Source organism: Bubalus kerabau, chromosome 4 (assembly GCF_029407905.1).
Source record: "Bubalus kerabau isolate K-KA32 ecotype Philippines breed swamp buffalo chromosome 4, PCC_UOA_SB_1v2, whole genome shotgun sequence".
Classification (NCBI taxonomy): domain Eukaryota; kingdom Metazoa; phylum Chordata; class Mammalia; order Artiodactyla; family Bovidae; genus Bubalus; species Bubalus kerabau.
In genome coordinates this window covers 12737601-12755798 of record NC_073627.1, presented here as the reverse complement: position 1 = coordinate 12755798, position 18198 = coordinate 12737601, and the positions used below count along the sequence as shown (strand labels likewise).

At 60.8% G+C, this 18198-nt stretch overlaps 1 protein-coding gene across 7 annotated transcripts in view; it reads right to left on the bottom strand.

The window, feature by feature from the left end:
- Positions 1-301: 301 nt before the first annotated feature.
- Positions 302-18198, bottom strand: part of BAIAP2 (BAR/IMD domain containing adaptor protein 2) — a 63904-nt gene continuing 46007 nt past the window's right edge. For 2 of the 7 annotated variants that reach the window (XM_055575340.1, XM_055575344.1), the window contains 8 exons: positions 16292-16444; positions 13402-13626; positions 13053-13254; positions 12203-12404; positions 11285-11353; positions 10778-10940; positions 8954-8988; positions 6830-8099 (listed from right to left, as the gene is read on the bottom strand). In XM_055575340.1, the coding sequence (XP_055431315.1) occupies positions 7946-8099; positions 8954-8988; positions 10778-10940; positions 11285-11353; positions 12203-12404; positions 13053-13254; positions 13402-13626; positions 16292-16444 (1203 nt within the window). In that variant the 3' untranslated portion in view covers positions 6830-7945. Of the gene's footprint in view, positions 1087-1926; positions 4783-6427; positions 6476-6829; positions 8304-8953; positions 8989-10777; positions 10941-11284; positions 11354-12202; positions 12405-13052; positions 13255-13401; positions 13627-16291; positions 16445-18198 lie in introns of those variants that run through there. The other 5 variants (XR_008712860.1, XR_008712861.1, XM_055575343.1 and 2 more) reach the window with 5 other exon arrangements.

Sequence of the window (18198 nt, the reverse complement as noted above, 5' to 3'; positions counted from 1 at the left end):
GCACCTGTGCACCCCCACTTTGACCATCTGTCTTAGGACCTTGCCTCGCTCCACCTGGCCCGCCTCCAGCTTCCCCCAGGTGAGAGACCTCCGGAGCGCACCCCCCCTGCCCCCGCCCATCCTGGCTTTGTGTTCTGGGGTGTGGGCAGGCTGAAGGTGGTGCAGGGCTCCTAAGCAGCTCCTTGGAGGGTCTGGGAGGTGAGCGAGCGCTGCCTGGGACATCTGAGGTGAGGACTGCTGTCACCAACGTGGTTAGCTTGGCTGTATTTCAGCCTCAAACGTCAAATACCACAGACCCAGGAAAGTTTCTAGAATCTTGTATTTCAGCTGAAATAGGGAAGCAGCCAGGGAATCAATGGGGGAGGCTCACCCAGGCGTCCTGGGCCAGGACCGCCTCAATGGCACACAGCTTGGGGACCCAGGCCACAGCATTGATCCCCCTCCTTGGGGCCAGGGAGGAGAGGCGGGCCCCTGCAGCCATTTCTGGGTGCGAGTTCGGGTATGGGCAGGGAGAAGCCCCCCAAACTGCCAGTGGGCACAGGGAGACCCAGCAGAGGCCCAGGCAAGAGTCTGCCGAAGGTACGTGTTCTTAATAAATGCGTCTTCTGAGCCAAAGGGGCAGGCCCTCCGCTCCCCGCGCCCTTGTGTCCTGCCTGCAGGCACGCACAGGTGAGTGGCCTCATGACTGACCGGACAGGGGCTCCCCTGCAGCTACAAACCGACGGGATGGCCTTCCGTGCACCCTGGAGGCTCCCTGGCCCACACAACAGACATGCCTGATCCAAAATGTTGGCCCTGCAGGCCCCCCCTCATTCTCCTCAACCATGGCCCAGGTGCCACCTCCTGACCCTGTGGGAAGAGCCAGGGTCCAGCCCAGGCCAGATTGAGGTCGGGGCAGAAGGGTTTGGAAGGAGGGAATTCTCTAACAGGGAACAAGCTGATTGTAACAAAACAGGTTGCAGGGCAGGGCAGGGCGGGGGAGAGGGGCCCACAGGCAGTGGGTGCAGACGTGGCGGTCAGCTGAGGAGCGGGGCAGACCTGTCATTGGTCACTGTCGGCTTTAGCTGGACGCTGGCAAAGGGGTTCCTGGGGAGAGGAGAGAAGAGCCATTTCAGTGGTTTTCAGGAGAGGTGCTGCGTGCTGCCCTGCGGCTGTGGACAGCACCAACCCCCACCCCCGCCCCCAGTCAGCCTCCCAGCTCAGAGCTGGGGGTGGTGGAGGCCCCGCCTGCAAGGCCAGCTGAGCCTCAGCGCACCACCCTCTGCTCCCAAACCTGTCCTGCTTTGAACTGCAGGCCCTCCCAGGGCAGGTCGGCTTGGGAGGGCCCTCTGCTCCTTCCACATGTGCCCCAGTCCTCTCTCTGCAGCCCGAGGCAGCCCCCCATGAGCTGCATCCGAGCTCAGTGTGCAGAACCCCTCCAAGGCCCAGTGTTCCCCCCCACCCCCCACCTGCCTGAGCAGCAGCTGAGCCCGTCTGCAAGGACACGGCCATCGACACACAGACAGCTCAGCAGAGCGCACAAGCCCGGCCCATGCGTCCCGGGGGCTCGGAGTGGCCCGTCCCAGACCCACACGACAAACAAGGCGCAGGCACAGTCATGGCGAAGGGGCTGGCAGGGGTGGACACCCACAGCCCCTGCGGAGGGGCTGACCGTCTCCTCAGAGAGGAGCCGTTCCACCCCTGGGTGCTGAGACGGCGGCTGACGGACAGACAGATGCGTCAGACAAGGGGCTGAGACAGAACGAGAGGAGCGCAGGGTGGGGCCGGCACCTGGCCTCGAGCTCACGGAGGCCTCTCCTCCTTGGTTCCCAGTGGGCTCGGAGGACCCTGCCCGGGCGGGGACGACATAGGACAGCAGGCAGTCCCGGGGCGACAGCACAGATGGCATGGAGGACACGGAGGGCTCAGCACGAGCAGAGCCGTTACCTGGGGCTGGGTGGCCTCTGGCGCGGCCGGGTGTCCGTGGGAGCTGGGCAGGCACTCCATCCAGGTGCCCAGGAAGAGCACGAGGAGGGGCACCCTCCTGTGTGCCTGAGGACCTGGCACTTTCTGAAACACTGAGGCACACTGGACTCAGCTGTTTAAAGGTCAACTAGGGAAAAGAGGCTGACGCAGCAAAGCGTGGCTTCCGCGTCTCCAAGACACCGCCCGACAGCTGGCAGCACCCACGTCGGCCTCGGTTCCACCCCTGCCTTGGCGCATCTGCACCCAGCTGGTGGGGCCATGGGCTCCCTCCCTCAGGGCCTCTCTCTGGTATCCTTGGTTCTGGTCTGTGCAGATACGCTTTGGGCAGGGACTGCCTGGCAGTTCTGCTGTGACCAGGCTCATGGCCCCTGGGACAGGGTGCAAGGCAGCCATGGGGGCTGCTGCCCTGATGGGACTCTGGTCCTGGAGGAGGGCTCTATGCCCTTGGCTGTCCCCAGCCAGGGTCAGGGCAGGCGGTCCTGGGGGGCCTAGAAGTGGGGCAGGTTTGTCCATCCAGAGCTGGGGACCCAGCATAAGTGGGGACCCAGAGAAGGGAGGATGGCACGTGTGCTGATCAGAGTTGGGGGCAGAAGGGGGCGCTGGCCAAGTGTGTCCTGACACACCTACAGTCTCATCAGAAAGGGTCGGTGACCAGCCTTGTGTAAATTAATGAAGTTAGAATGCACCCTCACACCCTACACAAAAACAAACCTCAAAATGGTTTAAAGACTTAAATGTAAGACATGACACCATAAAACTCCTAGGAGAAAACACAGGCAAAATATTCTCAGACATAAATCATACCAATGTTTTCTTAGTCTCCCAAGGCAACAGAAACAATAGCAAAAGCAAACCAATGGGACCTAATCAAACTTACCAACTTTTGCACAGAGGAAGCCATAAACAGACAACCTATGGACTGGGAGAACATACCTGCAAATGATGTGACTGACAAGGGCTTAATTTCCAAAATATACGAGCAGCTCATATACCTCAACAAAGAAAAGCAACCCAGCCAATAAGTGGACATAAGACTTAAGCAGACGTCTGTCCAAAGAATACACACAGATGGCCAAGAGACACGAGCAAAGATGCTCAACATCACTAATGATTAAAGAAATGCAAATCAAAGCTACACTGAGGTACCAACCTCACACTGATCAGAATGACCATCATTAAGAAGTCAAAAATAAATGGTAGAGTGGGTGTGGAGAAAAGGGACCTCTCCTACACTGTTGGTGGGAAACTGGTGCAGACCCTATGGGAAACAGTATGGAGAGTTGCCATGTGATCAGCAATCCCACTCCTGGGCATAGATCCTGAGGAAACGAATTCAAAAAGATAAATGCACCCCTATGTTCAGAGCAGTACTATTCACAGTAGCCAAGACACAGAAAAACCTAAATGTCTACTGACAGATGAATGAAGTAAAAATGATCATATATACAATGAGATATTACTCAGCCATAAAAAGAATGGAACAATGCTATTTTGCAGCAACACGAATGGACCTAGAAATTATACTAAGTACATCAGAAATACATCATATGATACCACTTATATGTAGAATCTAAAAAATGATACAAATGAACTTACCTACAAAAGAGAAACAGACTCACAGAGAACAGAGCTGTGGTTGCCAAGGGGGAGGTGGGATGGGTCTGGAGTTTGGGATTAACAGATGCAAATTATTATTTATAGAATGGATAAACAAGGTCCTACAGTAGTACAGGCAATTATATTAGGTATCCTATGATAAACAGAAAATAATATAAAAAAGAATGTGTATGTATGTATAAATGAATCACTTTGCTGGATGACAGAAATTAACACAGCACTATAAATCAGCTACACTTCAATTTAAAAAAAGGAAGGACTGGTGGCAAACCCACATTGTCACCTGCACCAGAGAGACCTTCCCCAAGGGGCTGCCCGGCTCTCAGCCACACTGTCTTTATTTTCTTCCCCAAAACAGTGTGACCATGGAAGCGTGTGCTGTGTACACCCTGAAGGGAAAACTGCGTGACCATGGAAGCGTGTGCTGTGTACACCCTGCAGGGTTAGAGGAAGCAGGTGGTGGCTGCAATTGCTCCAGGCCACTGGAGTAACTCTTTCCTGCAAGCCCTGGCCAGAGACTCTGGGGTGGGACACCCTTACCCTTTAGCACCAGAGGAAAGGGCAAGGCCCCCATGGGTGCCCACTACCTTCTGGAACATTCTGTGAAAGGACAAGCTTATAAGCCACTCTGACGGGGACACTTTAGTGACCCAGGGTGGGTGCTGGGGTCAACGCTAGAATGACAAAACAGGACAAGATTTGGACTGAAGCCACTGTCGATCCTCCTGTCCTGGAAACGTCTGTCACTGCTGGGGGCGGATGCTGGGGCCAGTCAACAGCGGACCACCCAGACATGGAACAGCACTTCTTAACCCAAACGGGAGACGTCGGAGTGTGCAAGGGTCAGAGCTGTCAGGATGCGGGGGCTCCTCCCCCAGGGAGGGCCACGAGGCACTCTGGCAGAGGACCAGGGGCTGGGCTCTGTCCCCCTCCTGAGCAGGGACATGGGGACAGCGGCAGCTTTTACATGGAATCCATTTGCTGTCTTGGATGGGGGCAGGCCTGAAGTCTTGGGTATGGTGAAGGCAGGAGTGAGCCAGGCCCCCTGCCCTTTGTCCCCACTGCCCAGTCCTCTGCAGACCCCCTGGCCTGATAGGGTGGGACCCTTGCAGCCGAGCAGCATTCGGGTCCAGCCTCCCGAAGACATCCGTCACTGAGGATTTGGGGGAGTCACCTTCGGTTATCTTCTGGATCCACTTCCTGAATGAGAAAGGGGGTGGTTCTGAGAACACCTGGGCAGCACGAAGTGCAGCTTGTATCCTGGAGCGACTCCAGAGCAGAGAAGGCACGGAGGGCAGTTACAGCACATACTCCAACTTGCGCCTAGACGTTTTCCTCTTACAACGTGTCTTCCACAACTGCAGAACGTCGGCCCTTCTGGACTTGACTTGGTCTCTTCCCCAGAGCTGTGAGCTTGGGCAAAGCCAAGCAAGGTCCCGCAACCAACCAGAGGCGCCTTGTGACACCCCTGCCCCGGAAGAACCATCCAAGGACAGGCCGTGGCCGCTGTGCTGTGTGCGCCCCAGCCCACTGTGCCCCTGGGGCTCTGTTCCAGACAGAGGCCACGCCAGCCTCCCTGGGCCTTCACCCCCTTCCAGTACCTCCAGGGGATGAGATCTACTGGGCCCTGATAACTCAGAGGGACCACAAGGGCAGTAGAGGTGGGGGTTGCTCAGCTGGGGGCAGGAGATGCAGGTGTCTCAGAGCATCTCGTAAAGGGAGGGACAGAGGCAGGGGAGAAGGATGGCCCAGGCCATTCACGCTAAGCCAGCGTCGAAGCCATTTCCCCTGACACCGCCATCTGAGGAGCACTTGTCTCCCGAGTTATCCAGGAATCACACTGAAGCTCAAAAGAGAAGGGCGACAATATAAACAAACACTGAGCAACTTATAACCCTGGTGGTTCCGTAGTTAGGACTTCGCACTTCCACTGCCAGGGGCCTGGATTTGATCTCTGGTTGGGGAACCAAGATCTCACAAGCCACACAGTGTGGCCAAAACCAAACCCAACAAAGGTAGCAAAGAAGAGGGAGGGTCCAGGTCCTGCTGGAGTGGCCCGGCTGCCCACAGGGAGGTCAGCATCGCGGTGACGACCAAGGGGGTGAAAGGACCGCTATCTTTGTAAAGGGCCATGTGCCAGCTTCACGCGGCAGTCTTCCCAGGGAGCGGGGCTGGGGTGGGACAGGGGGAGCAGCGCTGCCCTGACCCAGGCACAGGCACCCAGAGCGGTGGGCTCTCCCCACCTGGCTGCCAGTGCTTGCTTTCCAGAGGCGCCAGGGAAGAGACCGTCACCAGGTGGGAGTTGGAGGCGGCCACTGGGGCTGAAGCTGGAAAGCCTGACGTAGCCCCTCAGCCACTTTGGGGCAGAGGGGAGGTGAGCGTGGGCACACTGCCGGGCAGAGGCCTGTGCCTGCTCCCCCTGCATGCCTGTGGCTCTCTCCACAGCCATGGCAGTCTCCAGACCTGTCTTGGTCTCCCTAGCCCTCGAGGGGCTTTGATACTCACCAGCCCAGGAGCCAGCCAGGCCAGGTTCGGATCCACGCCCAGAGACTGGTCTGAAGGGCATTCAGCCCAAGTAGCCCAAAGCCAGCCTGGCAGCTGATCACCAGGCTCCACCCCGATTGTGGCCAAAGCACCCAGCAGAGGCACAGGGAACCCAGACAGAGGACCAGGCCAGACCCGCCAGCTTCCAGAGAGAGGAAACCCGAGAGCCCAAGGACAGGTCCAAGGGAAGCAAAGGCCAGAGCTGAGAGCAGAGGCAGGCTCAGCAGAGGCCCAGGTCAGAGGGTCTCCAGAGCTGCTGGGAACACAGGCTGACCAGCACAAGAAAACCAGGGCAACTTACTAACTCTAGCCAGGGGCCGCTCAAAATCTGGCCACTTCCACATCGGCGCTGCAAGGAAACACAAGGCTTGGTTGGTGCAGGTAGAGGGGGTGGGAGTGAGGGCTGAGGACCCCGAGGAGACGCACGCTGGACGGAGGATGGGGCTCCTGGCAGTTAGGCACGCCGCCTGGAGCCAGAACCACTGAACGCAGGGTGGAGCTAGTTGTCCAGCCCCAGGAGGGTGACCTGGGGTCAGGCCCACGTAGCTCTCACTGGGGCGGGGGCCTCCCCAGCTGCGCCCAGGGAGAGCCATGTGGGCCAACAGTATCTGCACCTTGGCTGTTCTGTCGGCAAGGTGGCCGGGCTTGCACAAGGCTCAGGAGCACGCAGCGGGGCTGGAAGGAGGTGCCACACTCAACCGGATGCAATAAATAAAACTTTTATTCAAACAACTGCAGTACAGGGCACAATTCAGATTTTAAAAAAAAAAAAAAGGGAAAGGAAACAGGAAAAATATTTTCAGCACTTTACATCTTCATACAAGTTTTGCGGTTTTGTGTCTACATTCATCCATTGAGCATGGAATCCCCTGGATTTGAGATCTTTTAGCAAAATTAGAACACCAACATAGAAGGTTCTTTTTTTTTTTTTTTTTACAAAGGTCCGTGTTCTGGCTTTGTTTTCTCCTTAAATTATAAAACAGGGTCTGTCTGCGTCTTGAGCTGCTTCTCTCACACACGCTACCAGGCACGTCCTAGCCCACTGGAGGGGGCAGGAAGGTTTGGCTAAATCACATCAGAAAAAGGAGGGTCCACAGCTTCACGGGGGCTCCCGCGGTGCGAAGGGCAGAGCAGCTACGCCCTCGCTCACTTCCCAGATTCAAGGCGTGAAGAGGCAAAACCAGTAGCCACTCAGTCCAGTGTGTCTGCTTCTGAAGCCACCGAGACACACAGAGACGAGAGCGTTTAGGGAGGATGCGGCAGGGTGCCCAGAGCCGCCCTCGCTCCATCACAGGCTGGTTAGAGAAACGATTTCCAGAACACGTGGGGGCGGGGGTGGTCTCTGGAGGTCTTTGGAATGTCCGAGTGCGGCCGGGCCCCCTCCCTGCCAGCGCCCTGTGCGGTCGCGGCCATGGTGCCCGAAGCTGGCACCGCGCTCTGGTCTGCACATCGTTCAGTGGCGTCTGGGACCCGGGAGCCGTCAGGGGCCCGGCCTGGCGGGCAGGGCCGGGGCCTCCCTCACAGGAGCGGCCAGCTTCCTCAGGAGGCCCCCTGGCTCGGCCCCAGCCCCTCCCTGGGTGCAGCCCAGAGCCTCTCGGAGCCCCCAGCACCCCCTCTCCCGACACAGGTGCCAGTGTGCGCTGGGGGTCGGACGCGAGATAACAGTGCGCACACCGGAGTCCATGCAGGTCTGTTTTGTTTTTCAGGAAAAAAAGAAAAAGTCCTTTTCCTGTTTTTCATCTTTTTGTTGTTTTTTTGTTTTGTTTTTTTTTGAATTTTTCTTTTTCTTCAGACTTTAGACCTGGCTCATGGTGAGCCTTCAAAGAGGGACAGCGCGGCATGAGTACGGCGGTGGAAGGGGGGCTGTGGCGAGGACGCCCCGCCGGCACCAGCCGGCCGCCTGGCGGGACGCACGGGGGCGCAGGGGCGGGTGTGTAAACACAGGGAACGGAGATGGGGCAGCACCATGGACCCTGGGGGATCACAGAGTCTGGGGTCACCAACTGAAAGGCGGGGAGGGGGCAAGTGGGAAAGAAAAACGACCCAGGAAGACACAAACGAGAGCGGAGGAGACCGATGGAGACCAGACAGACTGGGGGGCGGGGGGCGGCGGGAGCTCTTCTGAGCAGCTGCCCGGTCAGCGTCCTCACACTGTGGACACCAGCGTGCCGCTGCCGCTGCGAACAAAGCACAGGACAGCTGCCGGGCCACACGCCTCCTCGCGGCCAGCCGCCTGGCCCTCAGGGAGTGGGGACAGGAGACCCCCAGGGCCAGGGTGGAGCCCAGGTCAGGGGCACATGGGGCAGATGAGCCCCCCTCCTGGCCGAGAAGAGACGCCTGGATGCCAGGAAAGAGCCAGGCCACAAAGCAACCAGGCCAAGGGGTCATGTGGCGGCGGTGGGCCGCCCGGGGGCCTCCCCAGGAGAGAATGGGAGACCCGAGAGTGGCTGCAGTGGGTCCCTGGCTCCAGCCTGGGCACAGGGCCAGTCCTAACCCCCACCCACCCACAAGGGGAGCATGAAGGCAGCTCCGGGAGGGGCCGCTTTCCCCAATGGGCAATATCCGGGGACCCCCAGCTGCTGCCAGGGGTCAGGGCATCCTGCACTGAGGGCCCTGCCCTGTAGAGCGGACTGGGGAGGGCACAGCGGGGTGAGGGTCAGAGACCAGGCGCCCCAGGCCCCGCTGACTGTCTCGGAGTGGAGACACTGTGGTCTCCAGCCAGGCCCCAACCGAGCAGGCCTGGGAGAGGGACCACCCGACCCCAGCTTCCGGTGGGACGGCTCCCTACTGCCCACAGCTCCCGAAGATGAGTCTGAAAATCTCTTACCTGCTCACGGCCCGTGCCCCATAATCATCCAGACCCTGGTGAGGAACAGGCAGAAACAGGTCAGGCTGGGGAGCCAGGGGCTGAGGCGGGGTCTGCAGGACAGGGGTCCCTCCTGACCCCAGGGTGTGTGATGCTGCCTGTGGCTGAGGACACGAAGCGCCCCTCCCACCCCCAGCAGGGCCCTCCCCGATTCTCAGTGATGCCTCCTTATCTGGCCAGTGGACAACGGAGAGCTCACACAAGACAGGTCACCTGGTGACCCCCTTCCGCACATGTTCCCTGCGGCCCTTAGCTGTGAGGGTCATGTGATAAAAAACCCGGCATGTGAGGGCTTCCTGGGGACCCCAGAGCCTGAAACCATGGAGGGTGGAGGGTGGGGTCTGGGTGGGGAAGCTGGGCTGGCAGAAGCTGATGCAGGGAGGGCAGCCTGCCTCATGCATACCTGTGCTGGACCCAGGGCCAAGCGTCCCCCTGAGCCCCAACACTCCCACTGTAGCCGCCTGGCCCCAAAGAAGTTGCTGCCCCAAAGCCACCGAGGGGTACTGGGGACACCCTCCTCAGCTCTCTCAGCCTCAAAACCAAGTCCAAAGACTGGAATGCAAGAGCAGCAAGCAGTGGTCAGACCCCTCCAGGCATGGCCAGCTGTGCCATGGGGCCTGGTAGGGCTGGAGAGGGACCGGGGTGTCTCACAGCTCAGCAAGTGGGCCCCGTGACCCCTGAGGTGCCACGGCTCCCCCAAGGCTGGATCCGCCTCGCCCTCCCTGCTGTTCGCCCTGACCCAGCCTCACTATCTCCAAGATGTTCCATCCAAAGGCCCAGCCACACCACCCACCTCTCCCCACTCACCACCTAAGTTGTCTCAAATCACATGCTCACTGTGCCTAAATCATCAGTTCCCTGAAGACACCCTGGACACCTCATACAGCGTGCACCAGCTGAGCCTTCCTCGTGGCAGGGAGGGGTGGGTGAGGCCGCTCACGACAGCCTCCAGACACGGACATCTGGACAGGGCGAGTCGGCCACCATGTACCCAGAGCCCTTCCTTGCCTTGCCCACTTCTGACGCCACACTGTCAACATGGGAGCCCCCTGGGAGCGCCCCCACCCCACGCTGTTGGGTCAACTCTCTGGCTGCCCAAATTCTAGAGAAATAGGAGTTTTGATTCCTCTCCCACCACCTGGGTCCCCTGGCTCCCAGGCAGAGTGAGGCTCTGACCTGGAGACCAGCATGGAACAAAGTTGCTGGCCCCTGCCCACCGTGCCACCACAGCAAACATCCTGGAAGTCTGGGCCCTCTCCAACCCATGAGCTTCCCAGCAGAGCTGTGGGGACCATCCACACTCACATCACGGGCCCACCTTGACCTGAAGACCACCCTGCACTGGAGGACCGCTGGGTACCCAAGCCTTGATCTTTTCCCTCTGGCTCCCTGGTTCCAGGCAGGCTGACCACACATGGCTGGCCCTGCCTCCTAAGAGCCCAGACACGCTAGCTAGAAGGTTCTGGTCACGTCTCAGGCAGATACGGGGTAGCCACCCGTCTGCACTCAAACCCACGACTGCAGGAGCCTCCTGGGTCTCAGGGAAGGAGCTCCTCCTCCCAAAAGGTGGCGTCCAGAGTGATCCCCAGGCTGAGGGTAGGGCAGACAGAGGGGTAACCACGCTTCTCTGGAGCCCTGAGACTATAGAGGATGCTGGGCTGTGACCCCTGAGCAGATCACTGCAGGGGTGTTAAGGCCGAATCCAAAGCTCCGGAGTACCAGGCCTTTTGGGGGAGGCACCCTGAACCCGCCCGCCTGCAGCCCCCGCCGCGGCCCCGCACTCACCTGCGAGAACGCGGGCACTGCCACGCTGTAGGGCCTCTGCTTGAAGGCGCCGGCCGTCTGGGTGGGGAATGCCCGGGAGGACGTCCCGTAGTCAGGGGGCGGGAGGGCCAGGTCCTCCTTGTCCAGGAGGTTACCCGTGCTGCTGCTCTTGCCCTGCTGCAGGCTGCGGGGGTGGGCAGGGCGATCAGCCGGGCCCAGCTGGGCCCCCTGCTTCTCTTGCCCCACAAGGAGGATGGAATAGAAGCTGGCAGTGATGCTGCCTGGGTGGGCCTGGGCCTCCCCCAGCCCCCACCCCGCCCCCTCTTAAGAGCAGAGTGTAAGGCATGCCAGGGTGGTAAGGGGAGCCCAGTTTGCCCTTGCTGCCATCTTGGGTGAGCCCCCACCCCACCCCACCCAGCTCTCAGACACCTCCACCTCTCACAGCACCTCCACACCCCTGGACTCAAGGGTCTCAAGTGTGCAGCCCCTGCCCCGAGCTACAGGTCACCTGCCCGTCAGCACGCTCACCTCATGTGCAACCTGTCCCCGCCGTCGTTGTCCAGGACTCGGGTGTAGGAGAAGGGAAACCAGCCCCGCCTGGAACAGGAGGCCCCGTCAGAGCGCGTCAGCTGGCCCCAGGTCCCACCCGTTCCCCTGCCCAGCTGCACCCATCTGAGGAGGGGTGCGTGCACACACTCCAGGGAGACCAGGAGACCCCACTGGGGCATCCATCCAGCTCTGGGCCACCTTGCCCTGGACGGGAGTAGGGCTATGGGTGAGCGAAGGTGCCAGGACCCAGCAGGGCTCTAACTTCTTCAGCAAGCTGGATGGGATTCCTGGCTCAGCTCCACATGGCTGCAAAGCCACAGACCCAACAGGAGAGGCTGCCCAGAGCCCCCACTGGGAGGGTGCCCCTTGGCACTCAGAGCTCCCCACCCAGGATGGCACTTGCCAGGAAGCCAGAGCCAAGCTCAGCCCAGCCTCTCCCTCCCTGGTGGAGGCAGGCTGACCCCTGGGCAGGGGTCTCTCAGCCCACCTAAAGACACATGCACGATGGTGGTGGTGGTGGGGGCAGTTGGAAGGGACAGCCCCTGACCTGGGCAGCTTCTGGCTGAGCAAGAGCCAGGCATTGGCACAGCCTCTTGGCAACAGGCGTCAAACTGAGCTGTGAAAGTGTGGCCCGTGACTCAAAGCCACTTCTAGAACCCTCACAAGAGTGGCTCACGTGCACAGAAAGGCTCTGGGGTGGAAGGCTGGCTTCTCCTGACTGGGAGGCCATACGCACACGTGGGGTGCTGGGCTGAGTCAAGGGACATAAAAGCGAGGGCTGGTGGGGGTCTGTCCCTCCTAACAGACCCGTGGGACCTGGATAATCGGTCTGAAGGAGGACCCAGGGACAGGACGCAGGGACCTGGGTCAGGAGGCTGACGCCCCCGCCGGACTCACATCTTGGTCTTCTCGCTCTCGCCGTAGTGCCAGCCATCTCGGGCCTCGGGCACCAGCAGGGTGATGAGGTCACCCTCCTTGAAGCTCAGCAGGGTGCTGTTGTCCCCGGCCGCGTGGGAGAAAATGGCCTTCACCCGCATGCGGCCGTTGCGCTCCAGGCCGGCGGCCATGGAGCTTGAGCGAGGCAGGGTCTTGTTCTCAGCTGCCGGGAACATCAGGGCAGGTGTGAGGGGGAGCTCCACCCCACGCGGGGAAGGGCGCAGTCACCCTCCCGTCAGTTCGGCTGTCTGACCGTGGGACACTCGGAGCCCCCAGGTGGGCCTGGAGGTGGACGCTCCACGCTTATGGATGGCTGCCAGGCCTCCAGGGCTGTCTAGCTCAGACTCCGGAGCTGGGAGCTGGGGTGCGTGTGGATGCGGCCTCTGACCTGCGGCTCATTAGCTGGGGCAGTTCTCTGGGTCTTAGGCTCAGCTTTCTCATCTGCTAATGGGGAGACCCTCACAAGCCAAAGCCCACTGCTGGGGCTGCAGGAGGGGGAGTGCTGTCCATAGCAGATGGGCTGGAGGCAGGGCAGGGAATGGTCCCACGGTCAGCAAAGTGCTCTCCAGCGACGCTCACCCGCTCTTGTCGCTGCTGAGCTGCTGGCGTCCCTGCGCTGCCCTGCCCTGCCACACTCACTTCACGGGGGAGCCCGGTCAAGCTCAAGGCTCTGGGATGGAAATCTCGCAGCGGTCCCCAGGGTGCTGCACACACGCGTGCCCGTGAGCCTCCGGGCTCCCCCCAGCCTCCCCTCGGGGATGCCGTGACTGCTGTGGGCCAGGTGGGCCTGGGGCCCCAGTGGAGCGCTTACTGGTGGCGTAGCTGTTCTTGGGCGCCACACTTTTGCGCACGGGAAGCGTGTTGGAGTAGGAGTCGCTCAGCTTGCTCTGAGACTGCGGGGGAGACGTGGACTTGGGCTGGGTGGCCTTGCGGTCAGCCCATGGGTTGTAGTCCTCGCTGTCTGGGCCCGAGACGCCATTCATGACGGGTGCGTTCTCCTGGGCAGACAGCCGCTGTCGAGAAGAGGTGGTGTGGGTGTGGTGTGGCAGGAGGGCCTGAGCCCGGCAAGGTCTCCCTGTTAGGGCACCCCAGGATGCCAACCACTGGCACCAAGGGGAACCACCTCCACACCCACAGAACTTTCTGAATCAAGGACTTACCCCCACAAATGGGGCCAGTTCAGGGGGCACCGGCAGGGGCTTGGCCCCCGGAATGGGGTCTGAGATGACCAGGTTGGACTTGGAGGCCGACAGGCCGCTGGGGAGGATGGAGCCGTTACTGTTGCCCATCTGCTGCATCAGCTGCACGGCGCGCTCAGGGATCTTGTTGGGGTCGGCACAGGCCTGCTGCCATAGTGGCAGCTTCTGCGCCAGCAGCTCCTTGCCCTAGAGTGGAGGAAGCCGAACAGGGCGAGCGTGAGGGCCAGCTCAGGCTTCCGTAGCCAGGGGGGCCTCCCCGCAGGGCCAGGAGAGGCCAGGGCCTGTGGTCCACCTCACAGACACAGCCCCTCGGCTCCCAGCTGGCATCAGGCGGCTCCTGAAGAGACACACCCAACCCCAGGTAGGCACACCTGGCTGGGGCTGCTCTTTGCCAGGTGGGGTGCCTCAACCAGGTGAGCCACCTCTAAGTCCCTGACTCCCGACCTGGGAAAGGGGCCGGATATGGTACAGCGTGCCCCTCAGCTGAGAGACCCCTCAGAATGAGGTCAAACCAAGGCCTGACCTGAAAGGGGCCTCCCCAGGGAGTTGAAAGAACAGGAGCTCACGTGGTCAGCCATGGAACAGGATAGGCTCTTCGTGGGCCAACCATGAGGTACTAGAAGAGTGCTGTTCAGGTAGATTGAGGGCACTGTGGGGAAGGGACAGAGCTGCCCAGGGCCCAGCTGCAGTCTGCCTCCCACCCCAACCCAGGGGCCCTCGAGCCCAGCTGTCCCTCCAGTGTGCTCCGGCGTCTGCCCAGGACACAGGGGGCCGGAGGGCACAAGGGCCTGACAAAGCACGAGGAAGCCACAGGCCTGACCAGGGTCCCAGCATGGGAGAGTGGCCAAAAGCAAGACACTAGCCTGAGATCCCCTGCAGCCCATTCAGGGGTCCTGGATCCAAGGCGTGGACACACTTAGGGCCCTGGAGACGGCTCTGCCTCCCGTGTCCTAGCCCTCTGGCCAAAGTGGGCTACCCTACCTGCAGCACATGATACAACTGTGTTTCCACGCAGATCCCAGACCCACCCTGGGTGGAGCTTAGGGCAGTCAAGGTCTCCACGACCTCGGATGGGTCTGTCCAGCCCTGTCTCTCCTCACTTATCTTCCCACTTCTTTTGACCTGTGTCTGGGGCAGGGAGGTGGCGCCCACATGGGAAAACTGGGGGATGTTGGACAAACAGCCCTTCGGAGCAGGCCAGGGCCCTTCCCCCAACTTCCGGTTTAGACCAGGGGCCAGCAGACCCCTGCATGAGGGCTGGCTGCTCATCTGCGTAGAACGTTTAACTGGAAAACAGCCAAGGCAGTTGGCTTACATGTCAGTGGCCACATTCCCTGTGCAATGGCCCAAACTGAAGACAGTTACAATCCAGCGTCTGGCTGAAAGGAACAGCTGATGGGTCTGGGCTGGTGGTGAAAAACTGGGTCAGCAGGAACCCTCACCAACAGGGCCCACTCAGGGATCCCCCTCAGTTGATGGCCCTGTCATTGTCAGGCCTGAACCCAGGCAACAGGGAAGTGTTAGCTGCCTGCTGCTAGGAATAGCAGTGGGGCTCTGCCTTCATGCCCTGGTGCTCCAGACCCGGGGCTTGTGCCTTTCTCAAACCTCCTGGGGGGCTGGGGTCGTTTCTTGGGAAGTCATCTCACATACACACGATCTGCCCTCCCGCAGGAAACAGAGATGGTGGCATCCTAGAAAAGGATGGCTTTCCTGCCTTCCTTCCGGCATGGATGGGTCCGCGCTCTCCTGAGCAGCCACAGGGCCCAGCGGCCGCCAGAGGGCGCGCACGCCTGCCGCACGGCTGCTGGAGCCGCGTGGGCGCTGCGGCGGCCCTGCCGGAGCACCGCAGCTCTAGCAAGCCCCTCCCCGCTGCCAGCCAGCCCCCAGGCACAGGACCTGAACGCAAAGTCTCACGCGGCGGGGTGGCCACCCCGACCCTGCAGAGGACACAGGGCCCATCACTGCCCTTGCGCCGCACCTGTGGCAGCAGCAGGCCCTCGGGCGCCAGGCAGGCAGGAGCCTCTCCATGGAGGCTGAGGGCATCTGCCAGCCTGGGGACCAGACGCTGAGTCAGGCCAAACACGTGTGAGGTGCGGCCCCCAGAACACCTTTATGCAAAAAGGACACAAATGAGGGTCTCCCTGGTTGGCTCGGGCTGCCTAACCACACCTAAGCTCTCAGAACATCCTGGAATGTTACAGCTGACAGCTCTGACCGCACTCCAGTTCCTACCTGTGGACTACGGGGAACGGAAGCCCCCGTGAAGTCACCTGTTTTTTCAGGGGAGATGTGTACTCTGGGTCGTGCTGGCCTCGGGGGGCTAAGCTGGCCTCTACAGGGGCTGGTACTGCAGCACCTCCCAAGGAGCTTGCTCCCTGGAGAAGACCCTCTCAGTGGGCTACTGATGTGAAAAGTGAAACTTGAAGAGTTGTTCAGTCATGTTCCACTCTTTGCGATCCCATGGACTGTAGCTCGCCAGGTTCCTCTGTCCATGAAATTCTCTAGGCAAGAATACTGGAGTGGGTTGCCATTCCCTTCTCCAAGGGATTTTCTTGACCCAGGGACTGAACCCTGGTCTCCTGCATTGCAAGCAGATTCTTTACTGTCAGAGCCACCAGGAAAGCTTGAGTTACTGGTGTAATTGCTCTCAAAAAAAGCAGCTGGCAATTTCTACTGGGAGTTGTAAAACATCTGCAACCTTGACCTGGTAACTGTCCTTCCAGAACTCTCCTCCTGAGGAGATCAGCACAGTGTTCCCTCATCACAGCTCAAGGTGGGGCACGCCCCCGTGTTCCCCAGGGAGGCAGTCTCTGCCAATGAGGGCCCAGCCCCTTGCGGAGCAAGCACCCACCTTGGAGTGGTAGGCAGCAGAGTTCTTGGCCACGGCGCACTGCTTCTCCACCAGGAAGCAGAACCTCCGCCTCTCCTCGGTGAGGGCGGTCTTGTAGCCGTCGGACACGTAGCTCTCCAGCTCACCCTGCTTGTTGCCGATGGCGTCGATGTACTGGGGGTGGGAGAGGCAGATGAGCCCGCAACGGGACAACACCCCGTCAACCTCCCGTTCTGAGCAGCCCCACAGAGGTGGAGCACACCTCCCGGCCAGCCCACCAGGGTGGGCGCTTGGCCGTGTGACTCACTTTGGCCATGAGGCTATCCCGCTGAGCCACTGCCCTGGTGCCCTGGCAGCTGCATGTGTGGGGACCACGTGGCAGACTGCCCGGTGAGGCTGGTGTGGCAGCTCCCTCAGACCCAGACACCAACCATAAAAGCCATCCTGATATTCGGAAGATCAGGACAGCTCAACTGGCGCTGTGTGTTGGAAAATGACTAGTTCACGCGCGAATCCCACGGGAGTGGGCAGAGAGCACAGTTCGATGCTACAGCACACCAGAACACTCTGGTTCTGCAGGATGGAAAGTTCCAGGAACAGTCCCAGCAAGACGGGGCAGCTGTCCCAGGGAGGCCTGCAGGCCCCCGCGTCTATGTGTGGCCCTGCCTCTGGGACGCAGGAGAGCCTTCCAGCCCCCTCCCTGTCTGCCCTCCCTCCCCCAAGCCCACTCCACGCTCCACAAGTGGCACAGACTCCTCTGTCCTGAACTGGGATCCCCCTCCACCGCGCCGGCCGGCCACGGGGACCAGCCTTCACAGAATCAAGCCCCATCCTCTGGCAGGGGCAGACCCGGGCCACGAGGGGGCGGCCTCCCCCGCCTGACTCACCGCCTCCCCCACAGCTCTGACTCAGCAAGGGTGGGCGCAGTGCAGGCTGTTCCTGGCCCCTCCCTGGTCCCCCCTCGCAGCGGCGCGCAGCTGGAGGGCAAACGCCTGCTGGGTGTGGGCCGTCCCCAGCGCTGTCCCCAGCTCAAGGCTCTGCCAGTGTGAGCCTGCCTGCCCAGCACTCTCACCAGGACAGGGACCCTGCTCCCCCCTGCACGTGCAGACCACCCTCCCTTCAACACTGAACCCCACTCTCCTCACCCTGAGAGCTTAAATGGGCCTCCACATGGCCAGCCCACTCCCTGACCCTGGAGGAATCCGCCCTGGCCCTCCTGAGCAGCCGCACGGCCGGCCAGGCCACGAGGTGTGCCTGACAAAGTCCGAGCAGGAGGGGAGAGGCCCTCAGGGCAGCCCTGCTGGCTGCCTCCACCACCCTGTCTCCCCACTCCCGAGCCCCACGTTATGAAACACGTGCACACCCAGACCTTCAGCCTCTGCCCCTCCAGCCTGCACAGTGGCTCCTCTAGGAAGCGGGGGAGTCTGTAGATGTGGGGTGCCACAGCAGGCAAGGCTGTGCTGTGTGAAAGGACCCCTCAGATGCTGCCCACCAAGGGGCTGGCTCACACCCCAAAGCCCCCATGTGGACAAGAGGCCTGAGGGTGGGAACACCCGCTGGACACAAGGGCCTGGAAGGGGCAGGGCTCGCTCAGAGACGGGGACACTGATGCAGGCCCCTGCTGCCCGCGTCCCATCACCTAAATAGCACCCGGCATTAGACTGAAACCCCCCAGGGCCTCCGCCCACTCTCCTCCGTGGCTGTCCTACCCGCTCCGGGGGACAGTCAAACATCGGTGTGGCCTTGCAGGCTTCAACCAGCCCTGAATCAAGATGCCTCCCTTGGCCTGCTCTCGAGTACATGGCTGCACCTGGGCTCAGCTGCGACCCTGAGAGCCCCCTAAGGGGCTTCTAGAGTCTCTGCAAAGCTCCAGGAGGAGAACTTTGGGGTTTAACTCTAGTAAAAGCCGAAGCCAGCCGGTCCCTGGG